This window comes from Hyperoodon ampullatus (genome assembly GCF_949752795.1).
Source record: "Hyperoodon ampullatus genome assembly, chromosome: X".
Taxonomy (NCBI): Eukaryota; Metazoa; Chordata; class Mammalia; order Artiodactyla; family Ziphiidae; genus Hyperoodon; species Hyperoodon ampullatus.
The window spans coordinates 59,102,615-59,127,037 of NC_136913.1; the positions used below are offsets into that span (position 1 = coordinate 59,102,615).

Here is a 24,423-nt window from a genome sequence, read left to right on the forward strand (position 1 = left end):
CATGGCAAGAATAAACACAAAATGTTAACAGAGGGCTTCCCCGGTGGCGCAGTGGTTGAGAGTCTGCCTGCCGATGCAGGGGACACGGGTTCGTGCCCCGGTCCGAGAAGATCCCACATGCCGCGGAGCGGCTGGGCCCGCGAGCCATGGCCGCTGAGCCTGCGCGTCCGGAGCCTGTGCTCCGCAACGGGAGAGGCCACAGCGGTGAGAGGCCCGTGTACCGCAAAAAAAAAAAAAAAAAAAATGTTAACAGGGGTTTTCTCCCAGGAGAATTATGGAATTTAATTTCTCCAGATTATTGACAGTGAGCATATATTACAGTTTTATTTTATATTGTATTTCAATAAAAATCAATCAGTGTAAAGATTCCTAGATACTGTGAGACTCATTAAAATCATTTTGTAGTATTTTTTTCTGCAAACAAAAGACCTTTTTTAATTAAGAAAAACATCATTTAAATTTGCAAATGCTTTTCTCTTTTTAATGAAAAAACAATTAGCCATGACTTTTTTCCAGTGAATAAAAATTTCCCAAACAGGCTTGCTCTAAGCGTTAAACTTTTAAAATTTCAGTATTGTAGTGCTACCTCCATACACAAGAGCTAGCCTGATTAAAAGTTAAAATCTTTCTTGAAACAGAGAAAATCATTATAATGAATAATGCAAGTTAAAAAATTTTTAATTCAGTGTTTTCCTCAAAGTAGCTTCATATTTTAAGTACTCATTAGAAAAACGAAGCTGCAAAGTAATTTGTAAAATAAGACCACTACACATCTATCAGAATGACTAAAAATAAAAAATTATGACACCACCAAATGCTGGTGAGGATGCAGAGAAACCTGATTCCGCATACACTGCTGGTGAGAACGCACAATGGTACAACCACTCTGGAAAATAGCTTCTTCACAAACTAAACATACACTTATAATATGACCCAGAAATTGCACTCCTGGGCATTTTTTTCCCAGAGAAATGAAGCCTTGTGCTCACACAAAAAACCTGTATATGGATGTTTATAGCAGGGGTTGTAACAACCCCAAACTGGAAACAGCCCGGATGTCCTTCAACAGGTGAATGGTTAAGTGAACTACAGTACAACCATATCATGGAATCCTAGTTAGCAATAAAAACGACTGAAGTTTTGATATATGTAAAAACTTGGACCAATGTCCACTTTCCTCATTTGTAACAGGGAGGAGGTTGTCTCAAGAGCCTTCCTGTTTGGGAATTCAAGATACAGATGAGCAGAGTGGGGCAGGATGAGAGCATGTTTGAAAGAGCTTAGGGATTTTATTTTACTTTATTTTATTTTTTAGAACTTTTAGAGATTCAAAATAATCAGAAGGAAGTGGCTTGATGAAGGCCAACTGTCATGCCTCATGGGAGCCCATTTTGGAAGCTGGGAACCCAGGAGAAGGGGAGTTTAGGGTAGGTGCATTCTGTTGGCACAAGACGAAGTCTGCTCAGCTGTAGTGAACTTTAAGGTTGTTGCTTTCTCACACTGAGATGGGACAGGGTGGATTTGAGGCCTAAACTGAAAGGATTCTGTGTTCCCAGGAACATAAGGAAATATCTTGTTCTGATACACAAAATTAAGGGTTCATCAGTCAAGGCAACTAAAGAACTGGAGAGAGCCACATTGCCTTCTGAACACTGGGAGCAATGGGAAGTCCGGTGTCAGAGCACATTCATCTGGTGTAACAGTATTTGTCATGTGATTCTCAAGCACGACCAGTGTCTGCACTGTGTTCAGGCTAGGAAGTGAAGTACGCAGTTCAGAGCCCACGAAAATCTCCACAAGCTCAGTTGCTGCACATAATGCACAAAGGCGGGATTTTACATCCGGGACAGGAACCCGGCTAAAACCGGAAGCACCCCTTGCTACGGGGTCTAATGGGGGCATATGTAGTGTCTCCCAACAGCCAATCCTAGTGCCAGGAGTGTTTAGGAGGCGTAGCCGTGGAGAGACAGTGGCCAATGGCAGAGAGGGCCGTTAATAGAGTGAGGGCAACCGCGGGTGAGGGGAAGAGAGTACAGCCGCCACGGGAGGCTGAGGAGCTCTAGCCAGTTGGGTGGTTAGACTGTTGACGCGAACTGTAGCGGTACTTCAGCCACCAAACTTCGATTCTCGCCTGCCCTTAAACATCATGGGAGATTCACAGAGTGAGCATCAGCGGATGTTACGACGCCACAAGCGCGAGAAGGCAGAGCTGCAGGCCCACATTCAGGGCATGAAGAGCTCGGTCCCCAAGAGCGACGAGAAGAGAAGAAAGCAGTTGCTCCTCGATGTGGCCCGCCTCGAGGCCGAGATGGAGCAGAAGCACCAGCAGGAGCTGCAGAAGTTCCAGGAGAGTTTCCCTGATAACAGCAACCTCGATTCAGTCACTGAAGATCTGGGCAAGCTGGATCTCGAGGACAAGCCTCCTCACCTCTCGAGGGCACGGAGAAGGCGCGAAAGAAAGGTGGCCCTCGAGAGAGAAAGGCAGGAGAGGATGGCCAAGGCTGAGATGGAGCATCTGGCCAGCTACCGCCATGACGAGGAAATGAAGCTCGACGCCATCCTGTGGGCCAGGAATCTGGAGATGAAGGATATCCCGGCCGACGGCCACTGCATGTACCGCGCCATCCAAGACCAGCTGGTGTTCTCCGTGACCGTGGAGAGCCTGCGGAGGCGCACCGCCGAGTACATGCGGAAGCATGTCGAGGACTTCCTGCCCTTCTGCAGCGACCCCGAAACCGGCGACGCCTGCAGCCGCGACGACTTCTTGAGCTACTGCGACAACATCGTGTTCAGCGCGTCGTGTGGAGGCCAGCTCGAGCTGAGGGCCCTGTCGCACGTCCTGCAGACCCCCATCGAGGTGATCCAGGCCAACTCGCCCGCCGTCGTCTTCGGAGAGGAGTACACCAAGAAGCCGCTCACCCTGGTCTACAGGAGCTACTCCATCTGTGGGGAGCACTACAACTCGGTGAAGCCGCTCGACGCCGGCTCCGTCAGGTGCCCGGCCTCCTGTCTCTTGTAGGCCCGCTGCCGCCATCGCCGTGGCGGCTGCCGTTGGAGCCGAAGCTGCCGCCGCCGCGTCTCCTCAGCAGGCTCCGCTTTTTTCCTTCGGTTTTCTCAGGGTTTTGTTGATTCATTTTACTCAGAGTTCACCCCCTCTCTCCACCCCCGCCCCCCCTTCTTCCTCCCTCGCTCTTCTATCCTCGACCGTCCCTGGGTTGCTTCTTTCACGGGGTTAGGGGGACCGGAGGCCGGTGACGAGGAAGACATCTGCACCGTCCCACCCTGTTGGAGTGACTTTGCCAAGTTCCCACCTTTCTTGCTCCGCGGCATGTGGGGTGGGGTCTTCCCCGACCGGGGCTCGAACCCGTGTCCCCAGGATTCTTAACCACTGAGCCACCAGGGAAGCCCTAGTATTTTGTTTTGTTTTTTCATAAAACCTTGTATGGTTGCAAATTAAGTACAGTTGTTTAGATGTTTTCTGAATTCTAAATAATGTTTGTTATCTTTAGAAGTTAAATGTAAGCGTTAAATGTAGAAAGTAGATTTACCTAAACTGATAGGCTAGATAAGGCTTGCTCTAAGATGTGAAAGATCTCAATTGAATTTCCTTTATTAAATATAAGAAAGGACATGACTTTATTCAAGTAGTTGATTCATTTCATTATATCTGCAATTGATGTGAAGTAAGAAGAGACAAACTGATAGGTAGTTTAACTTACTGTGAGGGGTGACATCAACTAGCAAGTTTCCTTTATTCTCAGACATAAAAGGGTATAACTTTGTTGAAGCACTCGGTCCACTTTGTTCTATCTACAACTGGTATGAGTGTGAAAGATCTGAACTTAGTCGTTTTCCTTAATTCTTAGAGATAAAAAGTATTTAAAGAGAGATTTTAAAAAGTATTAAAGTAGTTGATTCATTTTGTTATATCTGCAACTGCTATGAAGCACAAAAAATGAGGAATATACTTTTGTTGATATTTGAGACTTGTTGATATCTTGAATTTGCCAAAAAAAAGTAAAAGTGAAATGATTTGCAGTAAACAATTAAAAAAAATTTAACCTTTAGGTCCTGTATTTCAGTGAGATTACTTAAATTCATTTTAAAATTCTTTGTACACACCAAATGTTCTAAACTATAACATACGAAGGGGAAAAGGCAAACAGTAGTTTGTTTAAAGAATAAAAGCAGTTTAAAAAAATACCTGGTTTTCTATTTTTGTATAGCTGACTGAGTTCATATAGAGTTTGTATCCCAGGATCGACTTCAGCAAAGGAATCCTGGAGGGTTAGGGAGCAGGAGTGAAGGGGGAGGACAGAGTGACAGATGAGGCTTTTGGAAGGAGGAATGGGCCTGCAGTCCTGATGGTGGTCTGGAGTGGAATATCTCCCAGGGAAGGATATAGGGAGGAACAAAATAGTTGAAGCTATCCTGAGTTGATGTTTCACTCAGTGAAAACATCATGAAATGGCTCCACTTAAGGATGTTCTCATTGCTATGCATGACAAAGTATTTGCACTTTCAGAAACTTGCCAGTCCAGGGCTAGTTGCAGGAGGGAAAGAAGTGCCACTGTTTTTTTCTTTTTTTTTTTTTTTGAAGGCAGGGTGTGTGTTGGGGGGAATCTCTTTTCAAAATACAAATATAGAAATCCTGCCAGATAGTTCACTGTGTAAATGTGTGCATCAGATACATTTTCAGATAGCCAGCTGGCTGAGAAGAGGAAGTCCCTGAGAAAACTAGGTATTTGGCCGCATTGTGAGAAGAGCGCCTTTTATAGGGATGAGAATGCTGGCTGGGGATGGAAGGATAGGCCAGGAAGGGAGGCATAATCTATAGAAGGGGGCCTGGCTGGGAAAAAGGGTGAAAACTGGGGAAGGGGTCAGTCTAGGAGGATGAATGGGCCGTGGCAGGGGAAAGGGGACGAGGCAGAAGAAGGGGAGACGGCTAGGTGAGGACACCTGTGTGGACTGGGGCACAGGGTGAAGAAGGAGGCCAGGCTAGGAAGGGGATAATGGAGTGGGGGCTGCTTAGGGAAGGAGGACTCGGCTGGTCAAGGGAAAGAGGCTTAGTTGAGTTAGGAGGCAAAGGATGAGAGAGGAATCCTTGAGTGTTAAAGGGTAAAAGCCCTGGGGAATGGCACCTGACCAGGGAAAGAGATCTGGCTGGGAAAGTAGGCTTAAACTGGGGAAGAGGGTGAGGCTGGGGAAGGGGCCTGGATGTGGGAAGGGGCCTGTCTTGGAAAAGGAGCACAGACTTGATAGGGTGGCACAAGCTGAGGATGGGAGACTGGCTGGGCTGGGGGAGATTGGGGGGAGAAAATATCCTGGCAGGGAAAGGTGGCCTGCCTGGGGAGGGGCTCTGGCAGGGGAATGGGGCCTGGAAAGGAAGCTGGTGGCGTGAGAGGTTCGAATGCTGAGACCGACATAGGATGGGCATGGGATAATCGGTGGGTTGATGGACCTGGCTGGAAGAGGGGGACTAGCAGGTGGAGACGACCTGCTAGGGCAGGGATCCTGCCTGGGAAGGAAGGCGTGTGTCCTGGCTGAGGGAGGGCACATGGTTGAGGAAAGGGACCTAGCTGGGGGCACAGGCTAGGGATGGGGAGAAGGTCTGGCTGAGGAGGGGTAATAAGCTAGGGAAGGGGTTTGGTTGAGGAAGGGGTATACCGGTTGAGGAAAGGTACCTTACTGGGAAGGAAGCCCGCCTAGGAAAATGAGCTTAGACTGGGGGAGAGGCTGTTAGGTCCCTGGGTGAAGAGAGCCTGGCTGTGGGGAGGAGTCTGGCTGGGAAAGACTTCCCAGCTGGAGGCATGTGTGTGTGAAGGGGTCCAGGCAGGGAAATGTCACATGGTTGGGGAGGGGACTTTACTGGTGTTGGAGAGCTGAGAGAGGAGGATGCTTGGCCAGGGAAGGAGGTCTTTTTTTTTTTTTCTGGGGGTGGAAGAAGAGTGTTTGTTCTGGGTCCACCCACCGAGCCAATTAGTGTGCTGGGGGTGCGAAGCGGATGTAAAGGGTGGGCTGAGACAGTCCCGGGGACGGCCTAGGCCTCCACGGCCCGCCCGTAGATAACGCGGATGTGGCGGATGATGTCGTGGATGGCTTCTGACGTGGTGCCCTGGCCCCCGATGTCTGGGGTGCGCATATTTTCATTGCCCATGGATGTCAAGACGGCCTTGCAGATGGAGGTGGCGTAGGAGTGGAGCTTGAGGTGGTCCAACATCATGCGACTTGGCACTGGCTATGAAAGGCCAGTGAAGGGGGAACTCCTTGGAAAAGTGGTCCAGCTGAAAAGGGAAAAGGCTGGGCACAAGCACCTGGCTATGAGAAGGAGGCCCTTTCTGGAGAAGGGGTCCCGTGAGGGCAAGGGGACAAAGGGTTGAAAAGGGGCTTTGCCTGGGGAAGGGTAGCCTGGCTAAGGAGGCTGTCAACAGGGTCTCAGGTCGGGGAACAGGCCCTGGCTGGTTGAGGGGCCTGCGAGCAGAAGGGTCCTGCATGGGGAATAACACAGGCTGGGGTTGAGGCCTGCCTGGGGAGGGGAGGCTGGCAGCATAGGACGGTAAAGAGGCTGGGCTGTGGCCCAGGGTGGGAAAACTTCCAGGCAAGTGGCTAGAGGCTGGAGAGAGGGACACAGGCTGGTAAGATGGCTGGTTTAGAAAGGGGGCCAATCCAAAGAAGGAGGCATAGGCTGAGGAAGAGGCTCTGGCTGGGGAAAGGGGCCTGGCCGGGCAAGGGGACATAGGCTGGGGAAGGAAAAGCAAGTTGGGTCAGGGAGCCTGGGCACGGGCTGGCGGGGGTGGGTGGGTAAGAAGCTGGGGCAGGGGCCGAGGCAGGGGCCTGGGTAGGGTTACTGCAAAAGAGGAGACTGGCTGGGAACGTGACTCCGCTGGGGTGAGGGTCTAGGTGGGTATAGGGGAAGCCTGCCTAGGAGGGGAAGGGAACCAGGCTGGGGAAGTAGCCTTGGCCACGGAAGGGGGCATAGGTAGCTGGGGAGGCAGGTCTAAACGGACAAAGAGAGCCCGGCTGAGAAGAGGGCCTGGCTGGCTTGGAAGCACAGGCAGGTTAAGGGCTTCTGATGGGGGATGGGCTTATCTGCTGGGGCAGGGTGCATAATGTGGGGAAATGGGACTACCTGGGGAAGGGGGCCTGGTTCCAAGGGGGTATAGACTGAGGAGCAGGGTTAGGGAAGTGAGGAAGAGGGAATAGGCTGGTGACAAGGACCAGGGGCCTGCTTGGTATAGGGTATGAATTGGTATAAGGTGAAAAAGGGATTCCTGGCTTTTGCATGGGGAAGGGCTAGGGAGTGGCACCTGGCTAGGGGAGGAGGCACTCGCTAGGGAAGTTATCTGCACATAAAGTTGGGAGGCGCTGGATGCAGAGGGGCCACTGTTGTGAAGGCAGGGTGCACTGGCCAAGGAAGGGGGCATGGCCGCGGAAGAGGGCATAGGTTGGTGAAGAGGGCACTGCCTGGATAATGTGGGCCTTGCTGGGAGTGGGGGGAGGGCCTGGTGCTGCCCACGGAATTCTGCCCAGCAGAAGGCAGCAAACAAACCAGCAGAGTCCCATTTTACAGGCTTCTTTCTCCCTAAATACAAGAGAAATCACTATTCTGTCTAGGGAACCCTTAAGATCTCACTGGGCCTGTCCCAACTTCCTCCACTGGGTTTGCCTTCAGCTGGAAGGATGGGGAAGAGTAAACCCAGGCCAGATTCCAACCAGGCCCAGAGCACAAGCCAAGAAGGGGCCTTCGCTGTGGGATCTGGCAGGACATGAGGGATTTGCAGTCTGTTCCATTTTGTAACAGTGACCACAGTCACTGAGGACAGTTGACTGTTCTGGGCAATTGTGTGTGCAAAAGCCATGGGGTACTGTTCCCAAAGGGGTTCAATTCCAGAAGCAACTTTCATTCATTTACTTACCATTCTTCATTTACTCCTCATGATCATGCACTTTTGCCTTAGCAGCCAAAGACAAGGACACCTATCTGGATTTGAAGCCCCGCTCATATACCCACTTCCTAGCTTTGTGACTTGGATTAAGTCATCTAATCTTTCTGGGCTTCAGTTTCCTCATCAGTAACATGGGACAGTTAATGCCCGTCTTAGAGGTATCTCTTGGGATGTTAGGTACATTAAATGAAAATATGTATAAAATGTGCAATAAATGTATCATTACCTAGGGGCCTAAGACTATAACACTATCAGCTGTGGCAGCAACCACCCCTTCATTCTGTCTACAGTAATTTTGGAGCCACTTGGCCTCTTCCCACAGGTCCTACAGTGGAAGCCAAAACTTCTTGGTCTGCAGCGTGAAAGCAAATCCCACTGGGGCTTAGCAGAGTGTCCTCTTGGGGACGGGGGGCCTGTGTGTGGGGACTCCTCAGGCCAGTCAGTATCTTCCTTCCTTCCACCCTTTTTCTACACACACACATAGACATGCGTATTTTAAAAAAACCAAACTGGTATCATTCTATTTGAACTACTTTTTTTTTTTAACTTAACAATACATTATAAGCATTTCCTTCTCTCCTTAGTCTTCAATACGATGATTTTAATGCCTGCATTCTAGCCTGTGAATGTGCCACAATTTATTTGTCCTATTCTATTGCTGGACATTTAGATTGCTTTCAATTTCTCACTGCTACAAATATGCGACTGTAATATCCTTGTAGCTGAGTCTTTGTCTATATTTCTGATTATTCCCCTTTGATAAGATTTCTAGAAGTGATCTAGGTCCAAAGGAGAGGCTTTTAATGCATACTGGTAAATTGCCCTCCAGAAAGAGTGAGCCAATGTACACTCTCAGGGTGTGAGAGTGTTATTTTCCCATATAGTTGCAAACACTGAAAATTATCATCTTTGCTCATTTGTTAGGTGAAAAATGCTGTATTAGTTGACCCTTTGTTGATTACTAGTAAGGTAGAATATTCCTCTAAGTATTTGTTAGCATGTCTATTTCATTCATGCTGGAACAAATAATTCTTAATTTATTGCCTGTTCCTGACATTTGCTTAATTTTTTATGGGTAAGTTTGTCTTCTTCTTACGGATTTGTAATAGGTCCTTCCACTTTTCATTCAGATATTTTTTAAAACTAGTTTTTCCCATACATTATTAGGCTCTCAGTGTTGTTTCTGACTTTTTGCGTGTGCTCAAGGTTAAAATTGTAATGGAGTCTATCTATCGATGTTTTTCTTTATGGTTTCTGTCTTGGTATCTTGCTTAGAAAGGGCTTCCCCATCCCGAGGTTGCATCAATATTCGTATATACTTTCAAGTTTTTTATGCTTTCTCTTTATATTTAACACTATTTAACATATCCACCTGGAGATTACTTGGGTGGAAGACAAGGACATAAACTGATTTTCTCCAATTATGGTAATTAACCAGTTAGCCGAACACCACTTACTGAATAATCCACCATTTCACCACTGATTTCAAGTGCCACCTTCCACATATATGACATTCTTATGAGAGGGTAAATCTCGTTTCAGCCAGTCCCACAGAATAACTGCATACCAGTGACCTCCATGTGAAACTGCCAGCTGTCCATTCATCCATTCACTCCATATTTACTGAAGAGAATGGTGATAAACAATAGAGGTAGAGAGATAAAGATCCAGTCCCAGCGCTCACCATCTAGTAGAGATGGCAGATCGGAAAATAGACAGAAATAAACAGAAGGCAGCATGACCAGTGCTGTGATGAAAGGAAGCACAGAGGAAGGACACTTCATCAGACCTGGGGTGGCAGGAGGCTTAGGAGGAGTTTGCAGAGAACACAGCCACAGCAAAGGCAGGAGTGAAAGAACAGGGTGTCGGGACTTCCCTGGTGGCCCAGAGGTTGGGACTTTGCCTTCCAATGCAGAGGCTGAGGGTTCGATCCCTGGTCGGGAAGCTGGGATCCCACGTGCCTTGAGGCCAACAAACCAAAACACAAAACGGAAGCAGTGTTGTAACAAATTCAATAAAGACTTTAAAAAAAAATGGTCCACATTTAAAAAAAAAAAAAAGAACATGGTGTGTCCGTGTTCAGTGGAGCTGGAGGATAGAGGTGACAGGTGAGGGAGCTGTGGGAAAGAGGCTGCAGAGGGAGGCTGGCATGGTCTCCCAGCTTTAGTAACCATCGGTTTTACTCATAATATTACAAATTAAATAAATACACATTGAATGAGATACCATTTTTCATCAGTCAGATTAGCAAAGAAGTCAAGTTTGATAATATGCTGTGTTGATGGGAGAATGCAGAAACAGGCATTCTCAAACATACTGTTTCCCTTGTACATGACTAAAGAATATATTTTAAATGATACTATGGGTTGCTTTTGAGGAGGGGAACCAAGTTGCTGGGGGAAAAGGATGGGACGGAGCTTTGCACTGTGTAATCTCTTAAACGGCTGATATTTTGAACTATATGAGTTAATAAATAAATCTAAGCCTAACTAACTCACTAAATAAAACGCACATAGCTTTTGAACTGGCAGTCTATATCCAGGGATCTATACTACAGGTATACGTATTATACGGCAGTATATTTCAAGGCTATTCATTAGAGTGTTGTTTGTGCAAGTAAAACTCTAGATACAACCTAAATATCCTCAGTGAGGACTAGCTGAGTAAATTTTGCATCATCCATATGAATTGTTTCCTCTAGGGAGAGGGAAAGAAATGGGTGGGTGGGAGGAGGAAGGTGTTGAGCTTTTTCCTTTTAAACTATGTCCTTCGATAGAGTTGGATTTTTTTATTGCAAGGCTATATGTCACCTCATTCTCTCTCCTGCCAGCCCCTGGCAACCAACATTCTACTCTCTGTCTCTCAATTTGACTACCCTATGTACCTCATATAAGTGGAATCATACAATATTTGTCCTTTTGTGACTGGCTTATTTCACATAGCATAATGTCTTCAAGCTTCATCCACGTTGTAGCAGGTGTCAGAATTTCCTTTTTAAAGCTGAATAATAGTCCGTCGTGTGTATATACCACATTTTGTTTATCCATTATATCATTGAATTTTTAAGTAGAAAGTTGTATCTATGTATCATCTAAAAACTAGAAAAAATGATTTCAAAACACTATTTCCTTTCTTCCTCTTCCTCTGGGATAATTTAAATATCATAGGAATTATCTGCTCCTTGAAAGTTGGAAATAGTCCATTCACTTGTGAAACTGCGCCTGGGCCTTTTTTTGAAGTGAGACTCTTTGCCAGTCAGGTAGAGTCCTCGGAAGAAAAGCTATGCTGTGTAAAACAACCATAATTTATCTAAAATAGATAGGGACAAAAATTAGACAACAAAGTCAGGAGGTAAAGAGTAAATGTGAAATTTTTCTTATCTCTCAGAGGGTGAATCAAAGATACCATTTCAGTTTTGAAGTTGAAAAATTGAGAATTGTAGGCTTAAGCGTGGGGCTTACCGTCATAAAAATAACCACCAGTAGAACTAAAAGCGAATTGCCTATGCTCCCATTTAGAAGATTAAAAAAAAAAGAATAAAGGAAAGAGAAAACCTAGCCCTTGGAGCAACAGACAGTAAACAAAGGAAAGAGAAATAGTGAACTGGCCTTTTGTCATGGGGTCGCGGAGGGCGAGGGAGGAGCCAGGTAGCTTGTGCCTTTTTTTCCTGGCGTCTTCATTTTTACTTTGGTTTAAATTATTTTGCATGTCGAGATACCAAGGTTGTGCTCTGCGTCTGTGGCCTGTTCCTACTTGGAAAAAGAAGACATCTTCTTATCTCATTTTGATTCTGTTTTATTTCGGTGGGTATCTCCTAGGGGGATTATGCATATGCTCATTTACTCAGCCATCAAGTCCCAACTTGACTTTGAATAGGAAAAATGTGCCCCTTAAATATGTTTACTGCTCCTGAATTAATCTTGCCAAAACACTTTGTTAACCATTGACCTAGATGATCTCTGTAGGCCCTTCCAGCTCCCTCTGTGCCTGTTTTGGTTTCTCTGTCTCTCTATCTCTCTGTCTCTGTCTCTGTCCCTCTCCTTCACACACACACACACACACACACACACACACACACACACACACACACAGAAATCTAGGACCTGTCTCTGAACATTGTGTATGACCCCACAACACTACATGGCAGAAACAATAGGGAAGCAGTCTTGGTTTGGCGTAAGAAAGAAATGTTTTGATAATCAGAGCTATTCAAAGATATGAAAAACCATCTCACAAGGTGGCGAGTTCTCTGTTATTGGAGATGTGTAAGCCCAGGCTGGATAGCCACCACCTCAGAGGTTTTCAGGCCATTCAAGCGTCTAATGGGGATTTAGAAGAAATTTGAAAACAAAAGAGGTTTCTTTTACTTAGAGGTGGGGAGTGAGGCAGAAGAGAACCACAGAAGCCCCTGGGCATGGGGAAGGCCTGGGCTGGGAGCTGGGGGAGCACTAAAGGAGATTTGCCAGGCCTCTTTTACTCAGTTGAGTCCTCTTTCTAGAACCACAGAAATGTTCATCCCTCCCCCAGGGATGGCCCTGATGAGTCTTGAGTTTGGAAACAGAAGAGTATTGTGGAGCTGCAGGAATAGCCTAAGGTGGAGACACCACAACTGCAATGTTGACTCCAGCCCTTGTTCCGAAGTGCAAAACTACCGGTTGAGCGGGCTTGCAGAGTTGCCCAAGGGACCTGTTCTAATGAATAGCCTAGAAACACTGGAATACATTCTCAAGTGTGTAAATAGTGCTTCTGACATATCTGAGGGGGCTTGAAAACAGTTTAAGTATCCTAATCAGTTCAACCAAATACACTGAGTATCTCTACTAGCAGGCACTGCTGGCTGGGCAGGGGCCCAGGAAGGCCAGGGTAGGGGCCCCAAAATAATTAAGACTGAGTTTGTGCTCTCCATGGCAGCCTCACGGCCTCGGAGATGAGAAGCACACAAATCCAAGTGACTGCCAACCCAAGGCCCACCCTTAAGTGCTGTGGTCCAGTTAAGAAGATGAGGAAGTGAAGTGGGAATGCTCTGGGCCAGCTTGGAGTAGGGAGGAAGAGGGAACGGGAAGCTCGGAAAGTTCATCTCAGATTTAGGGGGGAAGCCCTCAAGGGAAGAGCGTCCCAGGCTGTGAGGACCCCAGGAGGCAAACACCAGAGGTGGCAGTGGGCGAGACACGAGTAAAGAAGGGTTGTTCGCATCTCCAGCGTCTGTTTCCCTCCATTACCACAAAAGCCTCCAATGTCCTTTTTGGGGGTGCGAACCCCTGTCACCCTCTTGGGGTGACAGCGGTTCACCTCCAGGACCCTCCCCTTTCAGGTCTGCCAATCAAAGCACCGATTCTTCCGGGCCACAGTGATTGGCTCAAGGTGAATCTATGGCTTGGGCCCGCCCAATCAGAGTGAAGCCCATGAGCACACGCGCTCTGTTGCTCCTTTGAACCTGTGAGAAACAAAATCCGGAGCCCCTGCCGTCTTGCATCTGTGGCAGCTGGCGGGGGAGGGAGTGCAGTGACCAGGGTGGCCGAGGTGAAGCCACCAAGGTTCATCACCAAATTGAGTCACCTCCTAGGAAGAGGCTAATAATAAGGCTTTCCTGGAATTGGAGGTGAGTTCAAAGTTCTTGGAAAATCACGTCAGAATTTTGTTTGAAACAAAAGCGGAAGGAAATGGGCAGCGGCAGCGGTGTTTTCCCATGTCCACGAAGCCGCTTTATCTGGGCTTCTCAGCTACCTTGAAACCAAGTACGGGCTACTCGGGGTATTCTAGCCCCTTGGGAGAGGCTTCTCTAAGGAGTAAGTGAGAACTCGGGGGCCTGTGGCAGTCTGATGTGAATGAGTGTTTGTCCATTCCTAGGAATGCAAGCATCCCTGAGGGGTCCTGGGAGTAACCGGGTTCTGATCCCAGTCATGAGTTTCTGATCATGAGCTGCCTTCCCGTAGGGCCCAGATTCAGTGACCAGCCACATCGGAGAAGAGAGACTATTTCTGCCACTTGCTCCATCCTTTGTGGAAAAAAATCTTCCGTACTCAGGAGTTAGACTGTTACCCTAGAGGCAATAGAATCCGTTAAAAGTTTGTTTTTCAGAAGGAATGAGACATCAGAGCTATGCTTTAGACATAAGGAATCTTAGGGGAAAGAATGGATTGCAAGGAGAGAGATTGGAGGCAAGAAGCTGATTTGAGAGGCTGTCTTTTCATCCACGACAGACGTCGCTGACCTGGCCTGGGGCTGTGGCAGCAGGGAGGGAACACGGGACCAAAGTGATGGACACTGGGAGTAGAATTAACATTTGTTTTATGAGGAGGGTAAAGACAAAGACAGGATCAGGGGTGATTCCCTGGTTTGTGGCTGGAGTAACTCAGGAAAAGGTCCACTGAGATAGGCCCTTAAAAATCCCTTCAATTACCAATCAAGTAGAGTGTCCCCAGTTTCACGTATACAACCTTTGTACACTAAAGCTTTTTGTACCTCTGAGCCAAACTGAAAGGAGCATGTGAGTGAGCACAGACTATCTTAGAAAGGATACACAAGAAACTCCAAGGAGACCAACTCAGCAGCTGAGAATAGGGTGTGAATGCACTGATTATTCAAAATAGAAATAGAGTTTAAAATTTTAAGTATATAATCAAATTTTAAGAATAAAAGCAGTACGGGATTTCCCGGGTGGTCCAGTGGTCAGGGCTCCACGCTTTCACTGCCAAGGGCCCGAGTTCAATCCCTGGTCAGGGAACTAAGATCCCACAAGCCGCATGGCACAGCCAAATAAATAAATAAATAAATAAATAAAAGCAGCAGCAAGACAAGTGTGTGTCACCCATCAGTACTGTCACCAAGCTGAGAATTTTTCAGTTGATAATAATAAGACAGGAGCTTCAGCAGGACAATGCAGGGAGGGCTCTACATCCTTCCTCCTGTAGTTCTCTAGTAGGTAACTATTTGACCACAGTTCACAGCCTGTCTCTTTGTCATACACACATCCCACTGCTTTCAAGGAAAGCAAATAATCCTCAGAGACAGTAAAGTCTAAATTCCACATCTTTTGGTTAAAATGGTAAATTGTATTTATTTTACTATAATAAGAATCATATTATGTATACATATGTATACATATCCATTTATACAGTAATATACATACAGATATACATACATACATATATAAGTGAAACACTAAAAAGCTACAAGCCAAATGTCAGCAGTGAATTGTGAAGTCTGAATTGTGAGATTATGAGATTTTTACTTTCTTTTTTGTTTTTGGCTTTGTAGGGTCTTTGTTGCTGCACGAGGCTTTCTCTAATTGCCCTGAGCGGGGGCTACTCTTTGTTGCAGTGTGCGGGCTTCTCGTTGCGGTGGCTTCTCTTGTTGTGGAGCACGGGCTCTAGGCGCGCGAGCTTCAGTAGTTGTGGCACACGGGCTTAGTTGCTCCATGGCATGTGGGATCTTCCTGGACCAGGGCTTGAACCTGTGTCCACTGCATTGGCAGGTGGATTCTTAACCAGTGCACCACCAGGGAAGCCTGAACACATTACATTTTCAGGGAAAAATAAGTGTGTTTCTTTAAATCCACTTGAGTTTGCTTGAACAGGCTCTTTGCTTTGGCCAAGGAGGAGGCAGGCCCTAGGGGCAGATGCACGTGTGTTCTACCGCAGGAATTTCTCCTCTCCAGGCCTGCCCTCCACCTTTACAAGGCGATTTCAGGCTTGCAGAGCTCATGAAGAGTCTCTCGCTCACACATGGGCATTGTCGGAGGGCATGTACAAGGTCTCTTTGAATCTCATAGATGAATTTACAACCGTTTCATGAGGGATTCCTCCCGATGGCCCCAGAAACTATGTTGGGACTGTTCTGCCTGACTTTCAGCCAAGAGTCATGTCAAAGCTGCGTGTGGCAGCAGCACAGTGCGGTGGGAAAAGTGACACAGACGAGTGAGCCGTGGAATTCTGCAGTGTGACCATCAGCCCAACACTCCCCCTCTCTGGCCCTTCCTTCCTTCATTGCTAAGATGAGGGGATCATTAATTCCACATTTTAAAAGCAGTATAATTTTTTTCTGAAATCGGACCCACAAAGGATTTTGAGTTTTGCATCATTTGCAAAGCAGTTTCTGTTTCTTTCTTCTGCTTCTACTGATGCAGAGACCTGAGGCCCACTACAATGCCTTGTCTAAAAGCAGAACCACTAAACCTTGGTGACACAAAGAAATTGCCGCAGAAACTTTGAAATTTAAGAACTTTCTGTTTTGCTTTGTTGTTTGTTGTTTTAATTTTTTACTTTGAGCCAGGTCAAATTTTTAGCCTTGATGTACTTCCCTCACTGATCTTTGAAGAGAGAAGGGAGGTCCCCAGAGGCCAAGGTGGGGAGGGCGATAGGCAGACAGGATGGCAGGGAGCACCGCTTAGAGTTCTGTTAAAGAACAAAATTCACCTGAGTGAATTTGAAGATCAATTGGCTTTATTCAGCAATTCACAAATCGGACAGCATCCCATCTAGCAAGCAGAGAGCAGCTCCAAGGAACTGTACAAAATGGAAGGTTTTGAAAGGCAGAGAAGGGGTGGGACAAAGAAGTCATCAACAAAATAAGGGGTTATTTCAGACAAAGGTCACCTTCCTTTTGGGGAAGGCAGGGGTCTATGTGGCAGACTACCTCACTAGTGCTGGCCAGGAAATTCCAGACTGACTGGTTAAAGTCACTTTCATGGGATGGGCTAAAACTGCAATTTGGTTACGTATTAAGTCTTGGTTTACTGATGTGGGGCATAGCACACGTGACTTCATTTTGGGCCTGTTGTTTCTTTGTTTAACAGTTCTATTTGAGTAGAATAGGCATGGCAAGAATAAACACAAAATGTTAACAGAGGGCTTCCCCGGTGGCGCAGTGGTTGAGAGTCTGCCTGCCGATGCAGGGGACACGGGTTCGTGCCCCGGTCCGAGAAGATCCCACATGCCGCGGAGCGGCTGGGCCCGCGAGCCATGGCCGCTGAGCCTGCGCGTCCGGAGCCTGTGCTCCGCAACGGGAGAGGCCACAGCGGTGAGAGGCCCGTGTACCGCAAAAAAAAAAAAAAAAAATGTTAACAGGGGTTTTCTCCCAGGAGAATTATGGAATTTAATTTCTCCAGATTATTGACAGTGAGCATATATTACAGTTTTATTTTATATTGTATTTCAATAAAAATCAATCAGTGTAAAGATTCCTAGATACTGTGAGACTCATTAAAATCATTTTGTAGTATTTTTTTCTGCAAACAAAAGGCCTTTTTTAATTAAGAAAAACATCATTTAAAATTGCAAATGCTTTTCTCTTTTTAATGAAAAAACAATTAGCCATGACTTTTTTCCAGTGAATAAAAATTTCCCAAACAGGCTTGCTCTAAGCGTTAAATTTTTAAAATTTCAGTATTGTAGTGCTACCTCCATACACAAGAGCTAGCCTGATTAAAAGTTAAAATCTTTCTTGAAACAGAGAAAATCATTATAATGAATAATGCAAGTTAAAAAATTTTTAATTCAGTGTTTTCCTCAAAGTAGCTTCATATTTTAAGTACTCATTAGAAAAACGAAGCTGCAAAGTAATTTGTAAAATGAGACCACTACACATCTATCAGAATGACTAAAAATAAAAAATTATGACACCACCAAATGCTGGTGAGGATGCAGAGAAACCTGATTCCGCATACACTGCTGGTGAGAACGCACAATGGTACAACCACTCTGGAAAATAGCTTCTTCACAAACTAAACATACACTTATAATATGACCCAGAAATTGCACTCCTGGGCATTTTTTTCCCAGAGAAATGAAGCCTTGTGCTCACACAAAAAACCTGTATATGGATGTTTATAGCAGGGGTTGTAACAACCCCAAACTGGAAACAGCCCGGATGTCCTTCAACAGGTGAATGGTTAAGTGAACTACAGTACATCCATATCATGGAATCCTAGTTAGCAATAAAAACGACTGAAGTTTTGATATATGTAAAAACTTGGACCAATGTCCACTTTCCTCATTTGTAACAGGGAGGAGGTTGTCTCAAGAGCCTTCCTGTTTGGGAATTCAAGATACAGATGAGCAGAGTGGGGCAGGATGAGAGCATGTTTGAAAGAGCTTAGGGATTTTATTTTACTTTATTTTATTTTATTTTTTAGAACTTTTAGAGATTCAAAATAATCAGAAGGAAGTGGCTTGATGAAGGCTAACTGTCATGCCTCATGGGAGCCCATTTTGGAAGCTGGGAACCCAGGAGAAGGGGAGTTTAGGGTAGGTGCATTCTGTTGGCACAAGACGAAGTCTGCTCAACTGTAGTGAACTTTAAGGTTGTTGCTTTCTCACACTGAGATGGGACAGGGTGGATTTGAGGCCTAAACTGAAAGGATTCTGTGTTCCCAGGAACATAAGGAAATATCTTGTTCTGATACACAAAATTAAGGGTTCATCAGTCAAGGCAACTAAAGAACTGGAGAGAGCCACATTGCCTCCTGAACACTGGGAGCAATGGGAAGTCCGGTGTCAGAGCACATTCATCTGGTGTAACAGTATTTGTCACGTGATTCTCAAGCACGACCAGTGTCTGCACTGTGTTCAGGCTAGGAAGTGAAGTACGCAGTTCAGAGCCCACGAAAATCTCCACAAGCTCAGTTGCTGCACATAATGCACAAAGGCGGGATTTTACATCCGGGACAGGAACCCCGCTAAAACCGGAAGCACCCCTTGCTACGAGGTCTGATGGGGGCATATGTAGTGTCTCCCAACAGCCAATCCTAGTGCCAGGAGTGTTTAGGAGGCGTAGCCGTGGAGAGACAGTGGCCAATGGCAGAGAGGGCCGTTAATAGAGTGAGGGCAACCGCGGGTGAGGGGAAGAGAGTACAGCCGCCACGGGAGGCTGAGGAGCTCTAGCCAGTTGGGTGGTCAGACTGTTGACGCGAACTGTAGCGGTACTTCAGCCACCAAACTTCGATTCTCGCCTGCCCTTAAACATCATGGGAGATTCACAGAGTGAGCATCAGCGGATGTTACGACGCCACAAGCGCGAGAAGGCAGAGCTGCAGGCCCACATTCAGGGCATGAAGAGCTCGGTCCCCAAGAGCGACGAGAAGAGAAGAAAGCAGTTGCTCCTCGATGTGACCCGCCTCGAGGCCGAGATGGAGCAGAAGCACCAGCAGGAGCTGCAGAAGTTCCAGGAGAGTTTCCCTGATAACAGCAACGTCGATTCAGTCACTGAAGATCTGGGCAAGCTGGATCTCGAGGACAAGCCTCCTCACCTCTCGAGGGCACGGAGAAGGCGCGAAAGAAAGGTGGCCCTTGAGAGAGAAAGGCAGGAGAGGATGGCCAAGGCTGAGATGAAGCATCGGTCCAGCTTCCGCCATGACGAGGAAATGAAGCTCGACGCCATCCTGTGGGCCAGGAATCTGGAGGTGAAGGATATCCCGGCCGACGGCCACTGCATGTACCGCGCCATCCAAGACCAGCTGGTGTCCTCCGTGACCGTGGAGAGCCTGCGGAGGCGCACCGTCGAGTACATGCGGAAGCATGTCGAGGACTTCCTGCCCTTATGCAGCGACCCCGAAACCGGCGACGCCTGCAGCCGCGACGACTTCTTGAGCTACTGCGACGACATCGTGTCCAGCGTGTCGTGTGGAGGCCAGCTCGAGCTGAGGGCCCTGTCGCACGTCCTGCAGACCCCCATCGAGGTGATCCAGGCCAACTCGCCCGCCGTCGTCTTCGGAGAGGAGTACACCAAGAAGCCGCTCACCCTGGTCTACAGGAGCTACTCCATGTGCGGGGAGCACTACAACTCGGTGAAGCCGCTCGACGCCGGCTCCGTCAGGTGCCCGGCCTGCCGTCTCTTGTAGGCCCGCTGCCGCCATCGCCGTGGCGGCTGCCGTTGGAGCCGAAGCTGCCGCCGCCGCGTCTCCTCAGCAGGCTCCGCTTTTTTCCTTCGGTTTTCTCAGGGTTTTGTTGATTCATTTTACTCAGAGTTCACCCCCCTCTCCACCCCCGCCCCCCCTTCTTCCTCCCTCGCTCTTCTATCCTCCTCGACCGTCCCTGGGTTGCTTCTTTCACGGGGTTAGGGGGACCGGAGGCCGGTGACCAGGAAGACATCTGCACCGTCCCACCCTGTTGGAGTGACTTTGCCAAGTTCCCACCTTTCTTGCTCCGCGGCATGTGGGGTGGGGTCTTCCCCGACCGGGGCTCGAACCCGTGTCCCCAGGATTCTTAACCACTGAGCCACCAGGGAAGCCCTAGTATTTTGTTTTGTTTTTTCATAAAACCTTGTATGGTTGCAAATTAAGTACAGTTGTTTAGATGTTTTCTGAATTCTAAATAATGTTTGTTAACTTTAGAAGTTAAATGTAAGCGTTAAATGTAGAAAGTAGATTTACCTAAACTGATAGGCTAGATAAGGCTTGCTCTAAGATGTGAAAGATCTCAATTGAATTTCCTTTATTAAATATAAGAAAGGACATGACTTTATTCAAGTAGTTGATTCATTTCATTATATCTGCAATTGATGTGAAGTAAGAAGAGACAAACTGATAGGTAGTTTAACTTACTGTGAGGGGTGACATCAACTAGTAAGTTTCCTTTATTCTCAGACGTAAAAGGGTATAACTTTGTTGAAGCACTTGGTCCACTTTGTTCTATCTACAACTGGTATGAGTGTGAAAGATCTGAACTTAGTCGTTTTCCTTAATTCTTAGAGATAAAAAGTATTTAAAGAGAGATTTTAAAAAGTATTAAAGTAGTTGATTCATTTTGTTATATCTGCAACTGCTATGAAGCACAAAAAAAATGAGCAATATACTTTTGCTGATATTTGAGACTTTTTGATATCTTGAATTTGCCAAAAAAATGTAAAAGTGAAATGATTTGCAGTAAACAATTAAAAAAAATTTAACCTTTAGGTCCTGTATTTCAGTGAGATTACTTAAATTCATTTAAAAATTCTTTGTACCCACCAAATGTTCTAAACTAAAACATACGAAGGGGAAAAGGCAAACAGTAGTTTGTTTAAAGAATAAAAGCAGTTTAAAAAAATACCTGGTTTTCTATTTTTGTATAGCTGACTGAGTTCATATAGAGTTTGTATCCCAGGATCGACTTCAGCAAAGGAATCCTGGAGGGTTAGGGAGCAGGAGTGAATGGGGAGGACAGAGTGACAGATGAGGCTTTTGGAAGGAGGAATGGGCCTGCAGTCCTGATGGTGGTCTGGAGTGGAATATCTCCCAGGGAAGGATATAGGGAGGAACAAAATAGTTGAAGCTATCCTGAGTTGATGTTTCACTCAGTGAAAACATCATGAAATGGCTCCAGTTAAGGATGTTCTCATTGCTATGCATGACAAAGTATTTGCACTTTCAAAAACTTGCCAGTGCAGGGCTAGTTGCAGGAGGGAAAGAAGTGCCACTGTTTTTTTCTTTTTTTTTTTTTTGAAGGCAGGGTGTGTGTTGGGGGGAATCTCTTTTAAATATACAAATATAGAAATCCTGCCAGACAGCTCACTGTGTAAATGTGTGCATCAGATACATTTTCAGATAGCCAGCTGGCTGAGAAGAGGAAGTCCCTGAGAAAACTAGGTATTTGGCCGCATTGTGAGAAGAGCGCCTTTTATAGGGATGAGAATGCTGGCTGGGGAAGGAAGAATAGGCCAGGAAGGGAGGCATAATCTATAGAAGGGGGCCTGGCTGGGAAAAAGGGTGAAAACTGGGGAAGGGGTCAGTCTAGGAGGATGAATGGGCCGTGGCAGGGGAAAGGGGACCAGGCAGAAGAAGGGGAGACGGCTAGGTAAGGACAGCTGTGTGGACTGGGGCACAGGGTGAAGAAGGAGGCCAGGCTAGGAAGGGGATAATGGAGTGGGGGCTGCTTAGGGAAGGAGGACTCGGCTGGTCAAGGGAAAGAGGCTTAGTTGAGTTAGGAGGCAAAGGATGAGAGAGGAATCCTTGAGTGTTAAAGGGGAAAAGTCCTGGGGAATGGCACCTGACCAGGGAAAGAGATCTGGCTGGGAAAGTAGGCTTAAACTGGGGAAGAGGGTGAGGCTGGGGAAGGGGCCTGGATGTGGGAAGGGGCCTGTCTTGGAAAAGGAGCACAGACTTGATAGGGTGGCACAAGCTGAGGATGGGAGACTGGCTGGGCTGGGGGAGATTGGGGGGAGAAAATATCCTGGCAGGGAAAGGTGGCCTGCCTGGGGAGGGGCTCTGGCAGGGGAATGGGGCCTGGGAAGGAGGCACAGGCAAGGAAAGGAAGCTGGTGGCGGGAGAGGTTCGAATGCTGAGACCGACATAGGCTGGGCATGGGATAATCGGTGGGTTGATGGACCTGGCTGGAAGAGGGGGATTAGCAAGTGGGGAGGGCCTGCTAGGGCAGGGATCCTGCCTGGGAAGGAAGGCGTGTGTCCTGGCTGAGGGAGGGCACATGGTTGAGGAAAGGGACCTAGCAGGGTGAACAGGCTAGGGATGGGGAAAACGTCTGGCTGAGGAGGGGGAATAAGCTAGGGAAGCGGTTTGGTTGAGGAAGGGGTATACCGGTTGAGGAAAGGTACCTTACTGGGAAGGAGGCCCGCATAGGGAAATGAACTTAGACTGGGGGAGAGGCTGTTAGGTCCCTGGGTGAAGAGAGCCTGGCTGTGGGGAGGAGTCTGGCTGGGAAAGACTTCCCAGCTGGGGGCATGTGTGTGTGTGAAGGGGTCCCGGCAGGGAAATGTCACATGGTTGGGGAGGGGACTTTACTGGTGTTGGAGAGCTGAGAGAGGAGGATGCTTGGCCAGGGAAGGAGGCCTTTTTTTTTTTTTTCTGGGGGTGGCAGAAGAGTGTTTGTTCTGGGTCCACCCACCGAGCCAATTAGGGTGCTGGGGGCGCGAAGCGGATGTAAAGGGTGGGCCGAGACAGTCCCGGGGACGGCCTAGGCCTCCACGGCCCGGCCGTTGATGATGCGGATGTGGCAGATGATGTCGTGGATGGCTTCTGACGTGGTGCCCTGGCCCCCGATGTCTGGGGTGTGCATATTTTCATTGTCCATGGATGCCAAGATGGCCTTGCAGATGGAGGTGGCGTGGGAGTGGAGCTTGAGGTGGTCGAGCATCATGCGACTTGGCACTGGCTATGAAAGGCCAGTGAAGGGGGAACTCCTTGGCAAAGTGGTCCAGCTGAAAAGGGAAAAGGCTGGGCACAAGCACCTGGCTATGAGAAGGAGGCCCTTTCTGGAGAAGGGGTCCCGTGAGGGCAAGGGGACAAAGGGTTGAAAAGGGGCTTTGCCTGGGGAAGGGTAGCCTGGCTAAGGAGGCTGTCAACAGGGTCTCAGGTCGGGGAACAGGCCCTGGCTGGGTGAGGGGCCTGCGAGCAGAAGGGTCCTGCATGGGGAATAACACAGGCTGGGGTTGAGGCCTGCCTGGGGAGGGGAGGCTGGCAGCATAGGACGGTAAAGAGGCTGGGCTGTGGCCCAGGGTGGGAAAACTTCCAGGCAAGTGGCTAGAGGCTGGAGAGTTGGACACAGGCTGGTAAGATGGCTGGTTTAGAAAGGGGGCCAATCCAAAGAAGGAGGCATAGGCTGAGGAAGAGGCTCTGGCTGGGGAAAGGGGCCTGGCCGGGCAAGGGGACATAGGCTGGGGAAGGAAAAGCAAGTTGGGTCAGGGAGCCTGGGCACGGGCTGGCGGGGGTGGGTGGGTAAGAAGCTGGGGCAGGGGCCGAGGCAGGGGCCTGGGTAGGGTTACTGCAAAAGAGGAGACTGGCTGGGAACGTGACTCCGCTGGGGTGAGGGTCTAGGTGGGTATAGGGGAAGCCTGCCTAGGAGGGGAAGGGAACCAGGCTGGGGAAGTAGCCTTGGCCACGGAAGGGGGCATAGGTAGCTGGGGAGGCAGGTCTAAACGGACAAAGAGAGCCCGGCTGAGAAGAGGGCCTGGCTGGCTTGGAAGCACAGGCAGGTTAAGGGCTTCTGATGGGGGATGGGCTTATCTGCTGGGGCAGGGTGCATAATGTGGGGAAATGGGACTACCTGGGGAAGGGGGCCTGGTTCCAAGGGGGTATAGACTGAGGAGCAGGGTTAGGGAAGTGAGGAAGAGGGAATAGGCTGGTGACAAGGACCAGGGGCCTGCTTGGTATAGGGTATGAATTGGTATAAGGTGAAAAAGGGATTCCTGGCTTTTGCATGGGGAAGGGCTAGGGAGTGGCACCTGGCTAGGGGAGGAGGCACTCGCTAGGGAAGTTATCTGCACATAAAGTTGGGAGGCGCTGGATGCAGAGGGGCCACTGTTGTGAAGGCAGGGTGCACTGGCCAAGGAAGGGGGCATGGCCGCGGAAGAGGGCATAGGTTGGTGAAGAGGGCACTGCCTGGATAATGTGGGCCTTGCTGGGAGTGGGGGGAGGGCCTGGTGCTGCCCACGGAATTCTGCCCAGCAGAAGGCAGCAAACAAACCAGCAGAGTCCCATTTTACAGGCTTCTTTCTCCCTAAATACAAGAGAAATCACTATTCTGTCTAGGGAACCCTTAAGATCTCACTG

The 24,423-nt window shown here is 48.0% G+C and overlaps 2 protein-coding genes across 2 annotated transcripts; both read left to right on the forward strand.

Moving 5' to 3' along the window:
* Window positions 1–2,146: 2,146 nt before the first annotated feature.
* LOC307069667 (OTU domain-containing protein 6A-like) lies at window positions 2,147–3,019 on the forward strand (the record flags this gene model as incomplete). Its single annotated transcript, XM_079728020.1, has 1 exon — window positions 2,147–3,019. One exon carries the CDS (start codon window positions 2,147–2,149, stop codon window positions 3,017–3,019), a length of 873 nt encoding a protein of 290 aa, XP_079584146.1.
* Window positions 3,020–18,909: 15,890 nt separating this feature from the next.
* Window positions 18,910–19,782, forward strand: LOC307069668 (OTU domain-containing protein 6A-like; the record flags this gene model as incomplete). The annotated part of the gene is made up of 1 exon (XM_079728021.1): window positions 18,910–19,782. The coding sequence occupies one exon, from the start codon at window positions 18,910–18,912 to the stop codon at window positions 19,780–19,782; it is 873 nt and encodes a 290-aa protein (XP_079584147.1).
* Between the last annotated feature and the right edge of the window lie 4,641 nt (window positions 19,783–24,423).